This window comes from Plecotus auritus, assembly GCF_963455305.1.
Source record: "Plecotus auritus genome assembly, chromosome: 12".
NCBI classification, from domain to species: domain Eukaryota; kingdom Metazoa; phylum Chordata; class Mammalia; order Chiroptera; family Vespertilionidae; genus Plecotus; species Plecotus auritus.
In genome coordinates this window covers 38,433,455-38,448,551 of record NC_137778.1, presented here as the reverse complement: position 1 = coordinate 38,448,551, position 15,097 = coordinate 38,433,455, and the positions used below count along the sequence as shown (strand labels likewise).

Genomic DNA, 15,097 nt, shown 5'->3' with positions numbered 1-15,097 from the left:
GAAATATATTATATTTTATTTTATGGGGAAAAAAGATATTTTATTTTATGGGGAAAATTTTTTTTTCATTCATTTGCCTACAATGACCAAGTTTTCTGGTCCACGTAAAAAAATGTAACCCTGTATGCTGCTGCCACCTATTGGCAGTATTTCTAACTTACAAAAATCGTGGGGTTTTTTTGAAAATTCACATTAGAAAGTGACGAAAGCGCATAACATGTTCTCCTCAGCTCACTTTCCTGGATGTAGACAACTCTCTCACCCATGTCAATCAGTCAAATCGTCACATTGCCAGTGGTTCCTAAGACTCCCACCCCACATCTGTGCCTCAGTCTCTTGTCACACCCTAGACTCTTTCTTCAACATTTATTAACTGACATTCTATTTTAAGGAGCAGCTGTCCCTTCTTCCCCATTTTTTAATTTAGTTATTCATCAATAGTGTATGAACTCATGCTATTTACTTTATTCTATGGGTTAAAATCCATTATTATTATTTTGTTGTGCAAATTGTCCCAATTTTGGCCATTTGGAACTCTTTCAGGGTGGCTCTTGACTCCCTCTGACATGGCCTCATTGATTTTTGAGTACTTCCTTATTTATGGAAACGTAAGATATTCCAGTCTTTTCTTGTGCCTTCCCTGCCCCAGCCCAAGAGTCAGCTGTCTTTTTAAGGATCCCTGGTTCCTTTTATTGAGAAACAAAATTTAGAAGATCTGAGTATTAGGTGTGCTTACTGCTTCTGAAATGTCATTGTTTCCAGGCCCTCTCAGTGGTCCAAGCTAGGAATATAATTATGTATACACATTCTGTGTTTCTATATCGATTTTTCTATTGACCGGTCTGTATACACTTTTAGAATCATGACTTCATATTGATACCTCTGATTCCAATACCACGGGGTTCATTCTAGCCTTTCCCTCTCTATCCTGTTTGGTAAGTCACTACTGGAATTTTAATTGGAGACTCATTTTAGGACTTGGGGACTACACTTTCAAAAGAAATGGTAGCATTGGTGATAAGTATGACATCCACTCTGAGCATCATCGTCTCCTAGAGGGGAGGACTAGAAATTGGTCCTGTGTCTATACTAACGTCTGAGGGTCCCTTCATGCCCAGGAAAACACCCCACAGGTAGATTGCAATGTGTAGTAAGTGAGGATTGGTGTTTCTGGGGGAGACCTAGGAGAAGCATGCAGGTAACACCCCAAAATGCAGTGTTTTGCCTTCCTCTCAACCGCTTATCATGGAAAAGAATGGGTGAGATATATTTTTAGAGACAACTAAGATTTTACCAAGCAGGGAATATAATTGGAAGATTCAACTCCCCCACTCCTTCTCCCAGCCTCCCTTGAGGGTTATGGGAAACTTCTCTAGAAGAGATTCTGGTTCTGACCAAAGTGATGTGAGAGGTTATTCAGGGGAGAGAAAGAAGCACATAATCCACAGTGGAAAACGTCAGTGTGGGCTAGACACAACTCCCACTTTCCAAAAATGGCCATAGGGGAAAGTGACCTTGAAAAGGAGAAGCTGAAACTGGGTCGTACAGGTCATTTCAAGAAAGTAACTTCAGCCCTAGCCTGTTTGGCTCAGTGAATAGAGCGTCAGCCTGCGGACTGAAAGTTCGATTCCTGTCAAGGGCGTGTACCTCGGTTGCAGGTTCCTCCCTGGTCTGGGCCCTGGTCAGGGCACGTGCAGGAGGCAACCAATTGATGTGCTTCTCTCACATCAATATTTCTCTCTGTCTTTCCCTCTCTCTTCCACTCTCTCCAAAAATCAATGGAAAAATATCCTCGGGTGAGGATTTAAAAAAAAAGAAAGTAACTTCAGATTTGGGTGGTGAACACACAATACAATATACAGATGATGTATTATATAATTGTACCTCTGAAGCCTATATGATTTTACTAACCAATGTCACCCCAATAAAGTCAACTAAGAAAATGAGAGAGAGAGAGAGAGAGAGAGAGAGAGAGAGAGAGAGAGAGAGAGAGAGAGAAAGAGGAAGGAAGGAAGGAAGGAAGGAAGGAAGGAAGGAAGGAAGGGGAAGGAAGGGGAAGGAAGGAAGGAAGGAAGGAAGGAAGGAAGGAAGGAAGAGGAAGGAAGGAAGGAAAAGGAAGGAAGGAAGGAAGGAAGGAAGGAAGGAAGGAAGGAAGGAAGGAAATAAATTACATCAAAGAACTCGGATGGATTCTTTGCTTCCAGTTTATTCAACAGAGAAGAGATTAGCTCACTGTGGCTTTGGGGCCTGCTCTGCCCCATGAATGGTTTATGAATGGTTAGGCACAGGAGGCTTCTGCCAGGTGACCTGGAAGAAAAGACAAGGGCTTTTCCCAGCATCTGCCACCAACAGAGTGTAGGCTCCTTGATCCACAGCGGAGTTTGCTCTCTTTAGAGAGAGAGGACTGGTTGAAAGGATCATCAGGTTGACAGAATGGTTTCCATCAATGGGAACAAAGGGGTCGCCAAGGCAAAAAGAGTGTCCTGGGAGCTGGGTGACAGGTCAGAGGGTAGCATCCTGTTTCAGCTTCCATCTAAAGAGCAAAGTAACCTATCAGGGGTCTGTGTCCACCTCCGATGTCAAATGCTCTCCTCTTAGAGTCTTAGTCTTCCCCTCGGGAGCGACTGTCATCTTTCCCAAAGGGATAGTCATCTTTGCAGGTGCTACAGCCTTCCTTCTACGGACCATGATCTTCACTCCAGAGGTCTCAGTCTGAAGTTGCCCAGAGGTCACAGTCATCTGTTCAGGGGTCACAGGGGTCATGGTCTTTTCCCCAGGGGTCTCAGTCTTCCCTTGTAGAACTACAGTGTGCTTTACAAAGGATGCAGTTCCCCTTGTAGGGGTCACGATCCCACCTCTGGGGATTGTAGTCATATTTTCAGTCTTTCTCTGGGTCTCAGTGGCCACACCCTCTCCTCCTGAGAGCAAAATCCCCGAAACAGTGGGCAGTGCCTTGGTCACAGTCAGCCTTCCAGGGCCAGTGCTTGAAGAACTCATAGCAGATGAGGGCCAAAATTTTGGTGAAAAAGTTGAACTGGACTCTACAGAAAATCATCAGAAAAAGATGAGAGTCCTACCCCTTCCTTCCCATTCCATAACTATTAGCAGGGCCAGCACCACTCCAGGGTGGAAGTACCTGCTCCCCAAATCCAAAATTGGAGGATCCCACAATGCACGTACTTGAAGACACAGATAAAATCCCATCACACGGAAGCCCTGCTCCCCCACCCCATCATGTTAACATGATCCCAGGTGCCCATGAGCCCTCAGGGGATTTGTTAGATTCCTAGTGAATGACCCCAAGAAGGAGCCTGCCAATTCTCTATCCTTGAGCCCTCACTCTGACTTCTCTGGCAGCACCTTCAGCAAGACCTTGCCCCCATGGCCTAGTTATTTACTTGTTGAGTCCTCAAGGATAAACCTCCTGTGTCCCCCAGTGTAGGAGGCACCAGGAGCAGCGTTGAGGTCAAGAAAGCTGCTCTGGCCTGGCTGGTGTGGCTCAGTGGTTGAGCATCGACCCATGAACCAAGAGGTCACTGGTTCGATTCCTGGTCAGGGCACATGCCCGGGTTGTGGGCTCCATCCCCAGTAGGGGGCGTGCAGGAGGCAGCCGATGGATGATGTTTCTCTCTCATCGATGTTTCCATCTCTCTATCCCTCTCCCTTCCTCTCTCTCTAAAGAGCAATAAAAAACTATTTTAAAAAACAGAAAGAAAGAAAGTTGCTCTAGACAGTATATCATAAAGAATCAGGTTGGAGTTTCATATGCACTCCTGAATAGCTGTGGTACCTTTTTGAGCCCTAAGCTCCTTATCCATAAAATGAGGACAATCAACCATCAGCTCTAGCATGCCAGGCCATCTCCTAACTGCCAGGGAAGGCTCTACAATCAAAGAGATAGCCAAAGAAATTAATTTCCTTTTCTGGTCCTTGGCCATGAAAGCAGGAGATAAAAACAAATAGAGAAATAAACTAACATATACTGAGTGCTAACTATGAGCCAGCACGGATTTCATTCCATATCTCATTCAGTTCTTATAATAATGCCAGGAGTATAAGGATGATTCCCATCTTACAGATACAGAAACCAAGCTCAGAGCGGTCAAGTGGAGCACACATCCAAACCAAGATTAGAAAACAGATTGGCCTGAGAATAATCAAAGCTCATTCTCTTTTCTCAATGTCACGTTGCATCACCAAAGCCTTTAGATCTAACAGAAGGGACCTACCCAGTACCTGCTTATACAACCTCCCACCCCAGCTTCCAGGTCACAGCTACTTACCAGCCTGCAACAGGAGGTTCTGTAACACAGAGACAAGGGGGAAAGGGCCAGTGCCACAGAAAGTGCCCCTGACGTCGTCCAGGTCCAATGTCCATACCATGGCCCCCCCATAGTGCTCTTTCTTTATGAACAATGCCTGCAAAGGAGTAGTCAGTCAACCTGCTATACTGGCCACCCTCCAGATTGAACACAGTGGCAAAAAAACAGAAGATGGTCTCCCGGGAGGCAATACAGCAGGATGGGTAGGCGAATAGCCTGTATTTGAATCAAGCCTCTACCACTTATTAGCTATGGGATCTTGAGAAACTGAGATTTCTTCTCTTCAAAATAAGAGGATTGGTTTAGATGGAATTTGGAAATCCCACTTAGTTCAGGTATGCCTAAAACTCACCCAACATCATTACCCTCGCATTTTCATCCTCCACCCAGTGCACGCAGATGCACACGCACACACACACACAGCACAGACAAGGACCTCGTGGCAGCCAGAGGAAAACTATATGCTGGATCAAGAAAGAACCAAGGCCTCACCTTGTGTTTGAAGCTGATGGCGTCATCATAGCCGACCCACTCCTCCCCCTTGTAGGCATAAGGGACATGCTGATGTTCAATCCAGCACTTCTTCGCTCTCTGGAGAAAGGAGCAAATCTGCCAGGGGGATCGCAGGTTAGTTCTGTGAAGGGCCATAGAGAGAAGCACCAGCAGACACACTGTTCCTTGCCCAGGAATAAAGAATTCCTCACCAGGGAGTGAGAAAGTAGACCAAAGAGGGTGTGGAGAAGCCATTCCCAAAGGACCTCCCATCTATTCTGAGTAAATTCCTGCTATTACACATTCCTTCCTCTAGTGTCCATGATGGAAAAGATAGAAAGAGAACCAAGGTGGATGACTTCCTTAAGAAACCCACCCTGGGTTTGGTGAATAATGCCAATACCAATGTACCAACAGTAGCACACCTGACCCTTGACCAAACCTGTATTGTTTTCAAAGAGTTTTCATGAACAAGTCTCTACTCTGTTCATTAGAAATTAGGACAAACTACCCCAACTAGGTAGTTATCAAACTAGCCTTTAACCTCTGTTGAGTTTAAAGTTCTCAAAGGCAAAGAGAAGTCGGTTGTTGCACTCAATCCAGAAAACATTCCAGCAGGTCGGCACAGAGCAAAGACTGGAGAGACACTGGCCCCGCCACTACTACTTAGGCAAAGCTATAACTCTCCTTCTGGCACCCTTGCATCTGCTGTCCTGTGTTCTACCTGGGAGGTCCTTCCCGCCCTGTCCTTCCTGCCCATCAGGATTCTACCTGCTCCACAAGACCCTTCCCGATCCTACAGCCACACTCTGTGCCTCTCATTGTCTCCTCTTGGGTTTTACATTCCCTTGGGTCTTTGTGTCTTTGCTCCACAAAACAGCAAGCTTTGCTGAGACTGGGATTAAGGAAGTGGAACTGGGGTAGAGGAGAAAGACTCTGTGGTAGAGGATATTTGGGGAATTGCTTCAAAATCATCTCATAGTGGAGAGGGAGTCAGGGAGCAGAGATGAAACAGGATTGGCCAAGAGAGATTAATCAGTGAAACAGGGTGAGGGGTATGTGGTAGCGGCGGCAGGGAGAGGAGGTCACACTATTCTTTTACTTTGCAAATGTTTGAAATGTTACATATATAGCAAATGTTAATTCTATTTAGGCCATATAGAAAGTCAGGATTGGCGTGTATGACATTTAAGATTCTTTTTAAGAGTGAAATTTCTGTCCCCCTTTATTCAGATTCCACCTAGCCCCTCATCCCCTACAAAGGACTCAAATAACTTCCCTGAAGACAAGGAAACGATCCCAGAGAGTGGCTTTCCCCTGCCCCAGTAAACTACCTCTCGATCCTGTCTGTAGCCCTCACCCTTCCTTTGCCCCTTGACCTTACTCTTGCCCATGCTGCAGGTGGGGGAGCCTTAACTAATAGACAGAGGTCCCTATCCTGTCACCTCATAGTACGCCAAGAAGCCAGGCTGCCTGGTGTACTTCCCTGGAGATGCAGGTCCCACAGCTTCTGCCTGCAGCCCATGCTCAGAGTCCTTGAGGAGGTGAAACGTCCGCCCATAGGTGGGGAACCCCACGAGAAGCTTCTCAGAGGGGGCCCCCAGCTTCCGCCAGTAATCCATGGCATACGCCTGCACGTAGGAAATCACAAACCCTCCTGTTACTATGGCCTGAGCCCCGGGGCAGAGGTCCGGCTGCCTCTGAGACCTTCCCTTCTCTTACCACAGATTTGGGGTCTCCTTGCTCAGAGTGCAGGGGGCTGTTGTGCCCTGTGAACTCTTCCCAGCTCCCATGTATGTCGAAAGTCAAGACATTGATGAAATCCAGGAGCCTATAATGGGCAGGAGGAGGAAATATGTATTCGGTTTGAGCTAGCTAGGTGTTTAAGTCAGACCATCATTGCGCTAACTAGCCAACTAAGTAGCTAACTAGCTAACTAGCTGTGCTTCCCAAGCTTCCCTGCTATTTCTGCCTGATGGGCCTGCCCATACTGGGCCATCCACTTAAGATACTGCCACTAGAACAAACTACTAGGTAGGGACCACTGTGCCTGGGGACCGATGCCATCCTGAGCATATCCATGGAAACAGGCAGGACTCAGACAAGAAAACAAAGGCAGTCAGGCCTGACACATGTACTAACAGGTCTGCAGAGACTGACGTGAGTAAAACAGTACTGTCTCACAGCAGTGAGAGGGCTTCTGTCCGTCTGCAATTCAAAGGATGTTGAAATCCACCTCATCCGGAAAGCTGTCCTAGTGGCCAAGTGTAATTGAGCCCTTACCAGGTCGCTGGTGTAAGGGTTTACATGGCTTATCTCATTTCATTTCCATCGGCTAATATTCCAAGTACCGTGACTGTCTCTGATTGAAAGCTGAGAAACTGAAACTTGGGTGGGTTAACCAGTTTGCCCAAGGTCACCCAGCTGGTGAAGGCAGGACCCCCTCAGCCCTGCCTGGCTGTAAGACTAACACCCTCCATACCCCCTTCTGCTCACACTGAAACCACACTCCCTGGTGTAACCACTCACAGAAGCACCCCAGCCTCTCTTTGTTCTGCATCTGCCTCCGTTTCCCTTCTGTAAATGCTAAATTCTTGAAATCTGAGCGAATTAGTCCAGAGCTGGCCCGTTCAGAAGGAGTTACGAGCTATTCTTTGTCTGGCTGTGGAACCTGCTCTGCAAACTGGGCCCGACTGGGCCTGCGCAGTCTTGGTTCTGTGTCAGTGGTTGGTACTCAGCTGCCTCTCAATACCAGCCATCTGCCAAACGGCCAGTGTCCACAGGTGTCCTCTGGGACAGCAGAGGCCAGGCTCATTGGACTCTCTCCCGAGAGACCTAGCAAGGGGCTACACAGAGACGCTCCCCATGATGGTGTGGGGGCTGGTACCACATCACCTCACTCTGACTCCTAAAGAAAGCTGAGGCTAATGGAGCCAATCCTTGTCCCCACCCCAGGCCTGGGGTCTGAACTCGAAACGCCTCCTGCCTTTCAATGTCCTGCCCTCCGAGGCAGCACCCATTCACCTTCCCAGACCGGGCACATCGTAAGCCGTTTGGATGATTTGCGGGTCCCCCGAGACGGCAGCTGAGAGCAGCAGCCTTGGACACAGGGTGAGCTGGGCCTCCTTCTGGAAGGCGAGCAGCAGCTCCTGGGAAGCGAGAGAGGGAGACGCAGAGAACCAGGCAAAACAGTCAGGGAAAGAGGACATCACCCAGGAGCTTTTATAGACCAGGAAGCATAAAGGTGAGTTGCCGCAGGCCCTGTCCACAGGTCCTTTAGCGGTAAGTGATTGCATAGAGGGTGGCAGGCAGGCTCCGGAGCAAGGGGTCGGACCGCCTGCCTGCAGGAGTCCAGGAAGCTGCCCAGAGAAGGCATCACCTGGGCGGGAGGCCTGGGGTAAGCGCTGGCTACGACAGAGCAAGAGCCACCGCAGGACACCCACAGCTCTTTGGTCCCACACCTCTAAGGAGGTGGCAGGAAAGGAACGTTCCCTGACGGCTCTCCTGCCCTTGCCCTTGGCCTCCTGCTCCTCCTATGCCACGAGCCCACCTGTGATCAAAGCAGAATCGTTTCCAGATTCGGGAGCTGCCCGCCTGGCCTTACTTGAATCAGGAAGAGGAAATTCCACCGGTCATACGTGGGGCTGCCTCTCAGCCCAGGGTACAAGAAGCAGAGGTCCAGACCATCGAAGTGGTGTGTCCTCAGGAGGGATATAGCTGAACTGATGAACTTTTCCCGGGTGGCGGATGTGGACAGCATAGTGGTGAACCTGCGGGCAGATGGGGAGGGGCGGGTGGCAAGGAGCTCTCTCTGTAGAACCATGACCTCCTGTAAGGTCCCTTGGTCCCTCTCCCCATGAAGGGCACAGGGATGTGGCTGGAGGAGAGGAAGGCAGGTCTTTGAAAATCTCAAACGGTCTTCAAATTCCTTCCCAGCCCCAGGGCTGAGTACCCAGGAATGGGGATTCAGGCAGACACAAAAGCAGCACCGGCCTGGGGTGCAAAGCGGGCTCAATGTCAACGGCTGCAGAAAACAGGTGCCCACAGGCCAGGCACTCTGCCCCTGCTGTGCCCTCCTGGGGAACTACTCAATCCCCACCACCTGTCCTAGAGCGGACATTCTCTCCCTGACCTGACTAAGGGAGGGAACCCCAGCCAAGGGCCAGCATTTCCACAGAGATCTCGGAGCTGATGGGGGCCTGGGCTGCAAAACGAGGTTCCAGAGGCCCAGGCTCTGATAAGGGTTCTGGCCTCTTGGCTCTTTTGTTCATTGGCTGTTTGATGATTTTCTATTTTTTTTTTTCTTCGTTGTTGGAAAACTAATTTATGGGAGTTGAACTTTAAGCAATTCTGGGCTAGTTCTGTGTACATTGATTGACACAGCCAAATTCAGGGTGAGGCAGGCCACCTCCTAGCCAGGTGATCACGGAGGGACACCTGCATGAAATATGGCAGGTTCCTTAATACCTCCCACTCCTGCTCTCTTTTCTGCAAATGTGGAATGCAAACAACCACTCTGAGGCCTCTTGTGTGTAAGCTCCTGGTCCAGCGTCTGCAATGGCCAATGCTCAGAACCTGGCCACAGAGGGAGAGGCGTGGCCACTGGGGGAGGCGTGGCCACAGGGGGAGAGGCGTGGCCACAGATGGAGAGGCGTGGCCTGGGTGGGCGGAGCCAGTTCTCACCCAACATCCCAAGTCCTCCCTCCACTGTCCACACAGGTGCATCCTCGCACTCCCAGGCGGCCAGGTCACCCTCTCCTGCGGTTCCTTCCTCCCAGGCGAGGAGGCAGGGTGGCCTCTACCACAGGCCTCAGCCATGAAATTGGGGAAATGCTCCTTCAGGGAACACGAAGGCAGTGTTTCACCTGCACGCTGCCTCGTGGAGGGTGAGGGGCGCCGCAGAGCTGCCACCATGTGCCAAGGCCCTATGTGTGGCATTTCATTTACGCTACTTCCTTCCCACACCCCCACACCCCGGACAACCCTTTGAGGTGGATATTTGTAAATATCCATTTGTAAAGTGAGGAAACTCAGGCCCTGCGAGGGTTGGGGTCTCTTCCTCTTGCCCTAAACAAGACTCCTCCCCAGTCCGAGACAAAACCCCTGCCTCTTATGAAGGGTTGGGGGACGATTGTGAGGACCCCATTTTGCCCCTCATTTTCCCCACCCCCTTTCCCATCACCTGCAAGAACTTCCCTGAGTGTCTCACTCACTGGGAGAGGTCAGGGGGCCCCTGAGTCCAGGGCCAGATCAGGACCTGGGCCAAGTGTCTGCATTAGCTCTTCTGGCTTCCCCACCTGTCCTGGCTCCTACCGGCCTGCACCATCCTCCCACCCGCCATCACCCCCGCCCGGAGAGAAGATGGGGACGGCAAAGTCTCACCTCGATGTGCCGAAGTTCCAGCCCCCGATGGACAGCAGAGTTTTCAGCTCCCGGTTCCTACGATGTGGGGAGGTCAGTGGGCAGCTGCATTCATTGGGGAACAATGTGAAGTAGGGGTGGGAGGGAGGGGAAGTGCAAGGGCAGGAGGAGGGAAGGAGCAGAGCAGAGCACAGGAAAGGGGAACAGAGGAGAAGAGAGGGGCATCACCCACCCACAGGCATCGCCCTCCAGGAAGCCCCTTAGGGGTTCACAACTTGGGGGTTGCAGGTGAAAGGTGGCAATTAAAACGCAGGTGTTTGTGAAGCATTTGGGATAAATGCCTGGAATCCTCCCCACTGGCCTTAAAGGGAGAGTTGGGGGTAGCCAGGCCAAGAAGAGCAAGAAGGACATTCAGACAGAGGTAACAGCCACCGCGAAGAAAAAGCTCAGGGTGTTTATCAGCAGCGAGTCCCAACTCAGGGACCTTCTGCAGTCCTGCTTGAGGGGAGGCTCAGACCAGAAGAATGGAGGAACGCTGACAAATAACAAAAGGCTTAATTCTCGCCCTGCTCAGTGGGTAGAGCATCAGCCCATACACTGAAGAGTCTTGGTTTACAGGTTCCATCCCTGGACCCGGTTGGGCCCCATGCGGGAAGCAACCAATCAATGTGTCTCTCTCACATCGATGTTTCTCTCTCTCTCCCCCTCTCTTTCTCTCTCTTCCCTACCCCCCTCACTCGCTTCCACTCGCTCAAAAAAAATTCAATGGAAAAATATCCTTGGGTGAGGATTAACCAAAAAAAGGGGGGGGGGTGTCTTAATTCTCTTCCATCTGTAAAATCTGAAAGTACGACCGCCACGCCCCATATGAACACACCTGTCCTTGAGCTTGTTGAACTCCGGGTAGAGGATTTTCTCATCCTGGAGGTCCTTAGCCACCATCTGATTGTCGTTCATTGAGGCAAAGGCAAATATCAGGTGGGTGCAGAGAAAAGGGTCCAGGTCACTGGGCAAGACCGAGGCAGGGCCGGGTCGATTGTGTGCCCAGTTGGTGAAATAACATACCAGTCTGTGGGCAGCGCCTGGCAAGGGAGAGCATACATTAGTCGACAGAGACCGAGGGAGGGGAGGGGGCTCAGCTTCCACAGAGCATCGTGGACACAGCCCGAGAGGCCAGGCCACTGCCACACCCCCCACCCCCATACACACACACAGCCATACACCCCAAAGCTACACGGAGGCCCCCCCCCACGGCTGAGGTCCCAGAGGGAAAAGAATGGCCTGGGAAATCCTAGTCAGAGCAGATTTTCGGGTCTGGATCCCAGCACACAGACAGTGACACCAACAGCAGGTGACAGAATCCTCTGCTGAACTGGATTGGGTCAGTGACCCTGACACAGGACCGGGGCAGGGTGAGGACACAGGGGACGCAGCGCAGAGCACGGCTCAGCCAGGGAATGCTCCAGAGAGAGGGACTCCATTTCCTTACCATCCTGGTGTCTCAGCGCAAGAGCCAGTCCTGCCGCAAACAAAGGAAGGGATGGCACACAGGTCAGTGCCCGCCCAGAGCTCATAGCCCAGAGGGAGTGACACACCCCAGCACACCTCCAGCCCTCGAGAGCCGCCACCGGCCCAGCACCATAGCTGCTCATTTGCTTGTTTCTTGTCTCTAAGCTGAGTCAGTGGGGCCAGACCTATCTAATGCCTTCTCACTCTGGTGAACACCCCGTAGCTACACACACATGCTGGGCACGGGGACAACCAGGACTTTCAGGAGTCCCGGGAAAGCTCGCAGCATGCCAATGGAAAAGACGTGACATCCGGGCTCCTCCCCACCAAGATTCTGATGTTACTGGTCTGAGGTGGAAACCAGACATAAAAGTGTTTACCGCGCAGCCAGGTTTGACAACCACTCCCTCATAACTCCCCCTGGGCCCCTCTGGCCTTTCACTATGTCCCGTCCGCCCCTCTCTAATCCGGGCCACTGGGGGCCCAGGCTGCCTCCTGGCCCCAGGGGGGTGACAGGCTGATGAAGCCTGGTACCTCCTGGATGAGTGACACACTCACCGACCCACAGCAGCAGACTCCCCATGTCCACGGTCTGGGAGCTGCGAGACCAGAGCTCAGGCCCCTTTATAGGAGCTTCCAGGGACAACCGTGGGATAGCACTGGACGGCCCAGCTGCTCACACGCAAAGCAGGGACAGTGATGAATGAATGGGCTGCTGCCCAGAGTCACAGCGACCCCAGCACGCCTGTCCTCCCTCTCCGGTTCTCAGAGCCAACAAAGCAAAGCTACATCAGACAGTGACAGGAGTGGGTTGGCACCATGGGTCAGGGGGAGGGCAGGGCTTGTCAGCCCCTCTTCCTGGTATTCAGCCCCAGGGACGGAGTGTGAGGGAAACACTGCCTGGGGACAGTCATTCCATTGCTGTAAGATTGCTGTTAGGAAGTGTTGGAGAGTGGGAATTTCTGAGCATGCTTACTACTCCCATTCCAGAGAGGCCGTGGACTATGCTCCAGATAGAGTTGTCAGTGCTGACACCAGGCCAGGCTTTGAGATACGGTCTTATGGCCCCTTCCCAGCACGTAGGCCTTCTTTCATAGAACACTGTCAGCTTTCTGAAGAACAGGATGACCCTGTGAATAACATGGTCGTCAATGGCATGATCCTGACGTTGCTTAGGAAAAACTGTTTTGTCTTGGGTTACTTGCTCTGCAAAAACAGGATGCGGTTAATGTGCTTAAAAGTGGTCCTGCACAAAGGGTCGGGGCTGCTCTCTGGACTCCCTGTGTGGAGAAAGGCAGAGCAGTCGCCGGCCGGCTGCTAATAAAGGCTCCCTAAATTTTAATTTGGTCTGGGCTCCTGAGGTCGTTCACTCGCACTCACTCCACAACAGGAAGCAGTGCATGCAAAGTTTTAAGGTCCCAGCTGGCGACTCTGGCAGACCAAAGTTTGAATCTCAGTGTTACCGATGAAAAGTTTTATCATCTTGGGCAAGTAACCTAGCTCTTTGAGCTTCAGCTTCCACACTCATAAAATGGCAATGGTAGCTCATACTTACTCCATAGGGTTTTAGAGGAATGGAAGCTATAATGTCTGGAAAGTGTTAGGTCAGTGCTGGGTAGATAAGGGCTCAGGGAATGGTGGCTGTTGTTGGGGAGGCCAGATGAGCTACCCAGTGGAGCAGGGTTCTCACACTCAGCTGCTGACACTCATCAGGCAGGTAATATACATGGTTGGAGGGGACACGATACAGTAGCTCATTCTGCACTTTGTTAGAAGAATAACAGTTCACACCTGATGATACACATCAGCTGACATGAAGCATGTTGGTCAGGAGAGGGCAGAGATTGATACAAACAGGGACATCACTCGGTAGTCACGGGTGGCAGCCACGCAGTGAAATAGACCCAATGCTGGGAGATGCTTCAATTTCTCAAGATAAAACCTGAATGTCTGGATCCACAGTGTTTGAGCCAGTAGATGAGCCAGTGGGGAGAATGTGGTGTCCATGCTCAGAGACTGTCACTCTCAACTAGTCCGCATGTCACCAAGGTACTAACCAGATGTCAATGCAGTACATGTCACAGAAAAGTAACGATGACTAGTGGCTGGATCTGCTTCCCTTCCAGTATGAAGAAACCAGGGGGATCAACTTTTCTATCAGCACTTTGCTTGGCTATCACGGAATACAAACAATGAAGGGCATAGAATGTTTAGGGCGAGGACGTCTCACCGAAACTCTGGGAGAGCCTCATGGGGTGCCCATCTAATACAGACTGTGACTCTCTTTGTTCAACAAATAATCCTTGAGCATGTGCCAGGCCCTGCTAGGCACTCCGAGAGTATCTAATGCAAGTGATCTAATACAACGGTTTCTGCTCTTAAAGGGCTTCTAGTGAACATCCCAAGAACTAGTGTGTCCTTTTTTTTTTTTTTTTAATATATTTTATTGATATTTTACAGAGAGGAAGGGAGAGGGATAGAGAGCTAGAAACATCGATGAGAGAGAAACATCGATCAGCTGCCTCCTGCACACCTCCCACTGGGGATGTGCCCGCAACCAAGGTACATGCCCTTGACCGGAATCGAACCCGGGACCCTTCAGTCCGCAGGCCGATGCTCTATCCACTGAGCCAAACCGGTTTCGGCTAGTGTGTCCTTCTTTCTCTCTCTTGGAGAAGTGTGTGTGTGCGTGTGTGTGTTTGTGTGTGTGTGTGTGTGTGTGTGTGATCTCTCTTGCAGAAGTGTGTGTGTCTCTCATCTTTCTTGGATGGGTGTAATGGGGAAAACATGAGTTTTTTGTTGCCTTGAGATGAATTCCTGCTCGGCACCATCACCGGGGCCACTGGCGTCCCACCTGCGCACTCAGCCCACCCTCCATCCTTAGGCTATTGCTAACCTAAGTCAGGAGATAATTAAGCCTCTGAGAGCAACTGTGGATCAGGCTTGGCAACAACCTGTGCCGTTGGTTAGGTGACCCCTGGTGTGGCTTCCAACTCTAGGGACCTTGCTCTGAGTGGTTGCAGTTTCTTGCCCATGTGCCCTCATTCTTGTTACTAGGTCTCTGCTTTCATTTCTCTTCCTGATCTATATGCTGTGGGCACTGCAGTTGTTTCCTAGGCCCTGGGTCCTCACTCAGTCTTGCCAGGCTTCTGGGGCCTTGTTGACTGTCTTTGAAGACCTCCTTGATGTAGAATGCCTACCCTTCTCTTCTTCTGAGCCTCCCCTCACCACCACCCCCTCCTCACCCCCAGGTTCCACATCACTGAGATTTCACACTCGGTTTATGCCCTTCTACCCAGACTCCTGCCAGGGGCACTGGCTATTAATGCTGTACCCATCACAGAGCCACATTTGCCTATCTGAACCTCATTCACCTGCGCCAGGGTCAGTCCTCCGGGCTCCTATCCTGTTGC

General features: G+C 50.8%; 1 protein-coding gene across 2 annotated transcripts; it reads right to left on the bottom strand.

Annotated features, from left to right (window-relative positions):
- Positions 1–2,188: 2,188 nt before the first annotated feature.
- Positions 2,189–12,443, bottom strand: OVGP1 (oviductal glycoprotein 1). Of its 2 annotated transcripts, XM_080648274.1 has the most exons (12): positions 12,243–12,373; positions 11,665–11,694; positions 11,241–11,257; positions 11,053–11,117; positions 10,197–10,253; positions 8,419–8,584; positions 7,839–7,963; positions 6,537–6,645; positions 6,260–6,445; positions 4,815–4,931; positions 4,284–4,419; positions 2,189–3,041 (listed from the first exon to the last, which is right to left on the bottom strand). In XM_080648274.1, the coding sequence occupies exons 1-12, from the start codon at positions 12,265–12,267 to the stop codon at positions 2,554–2,556; spliced, it is 1,521 nt and encodes a 506-aa protein (XP_080504400.1). In that variant the 5' UTR covers positions 12,268–12,373; the 3' UTR covers positions 2,189–2,553. The 2 variants fall into 2 exon arrangements, with proteins under 2 accessions (XP_080504400.1, XP_080504399.1); XM_080648273.1 differs by having other exon boundaries at positions 11,053–11,257; positions 12,243–12,443.
- Positions 12,444–15,097: the final 2,654 nt, after the last annotated feature.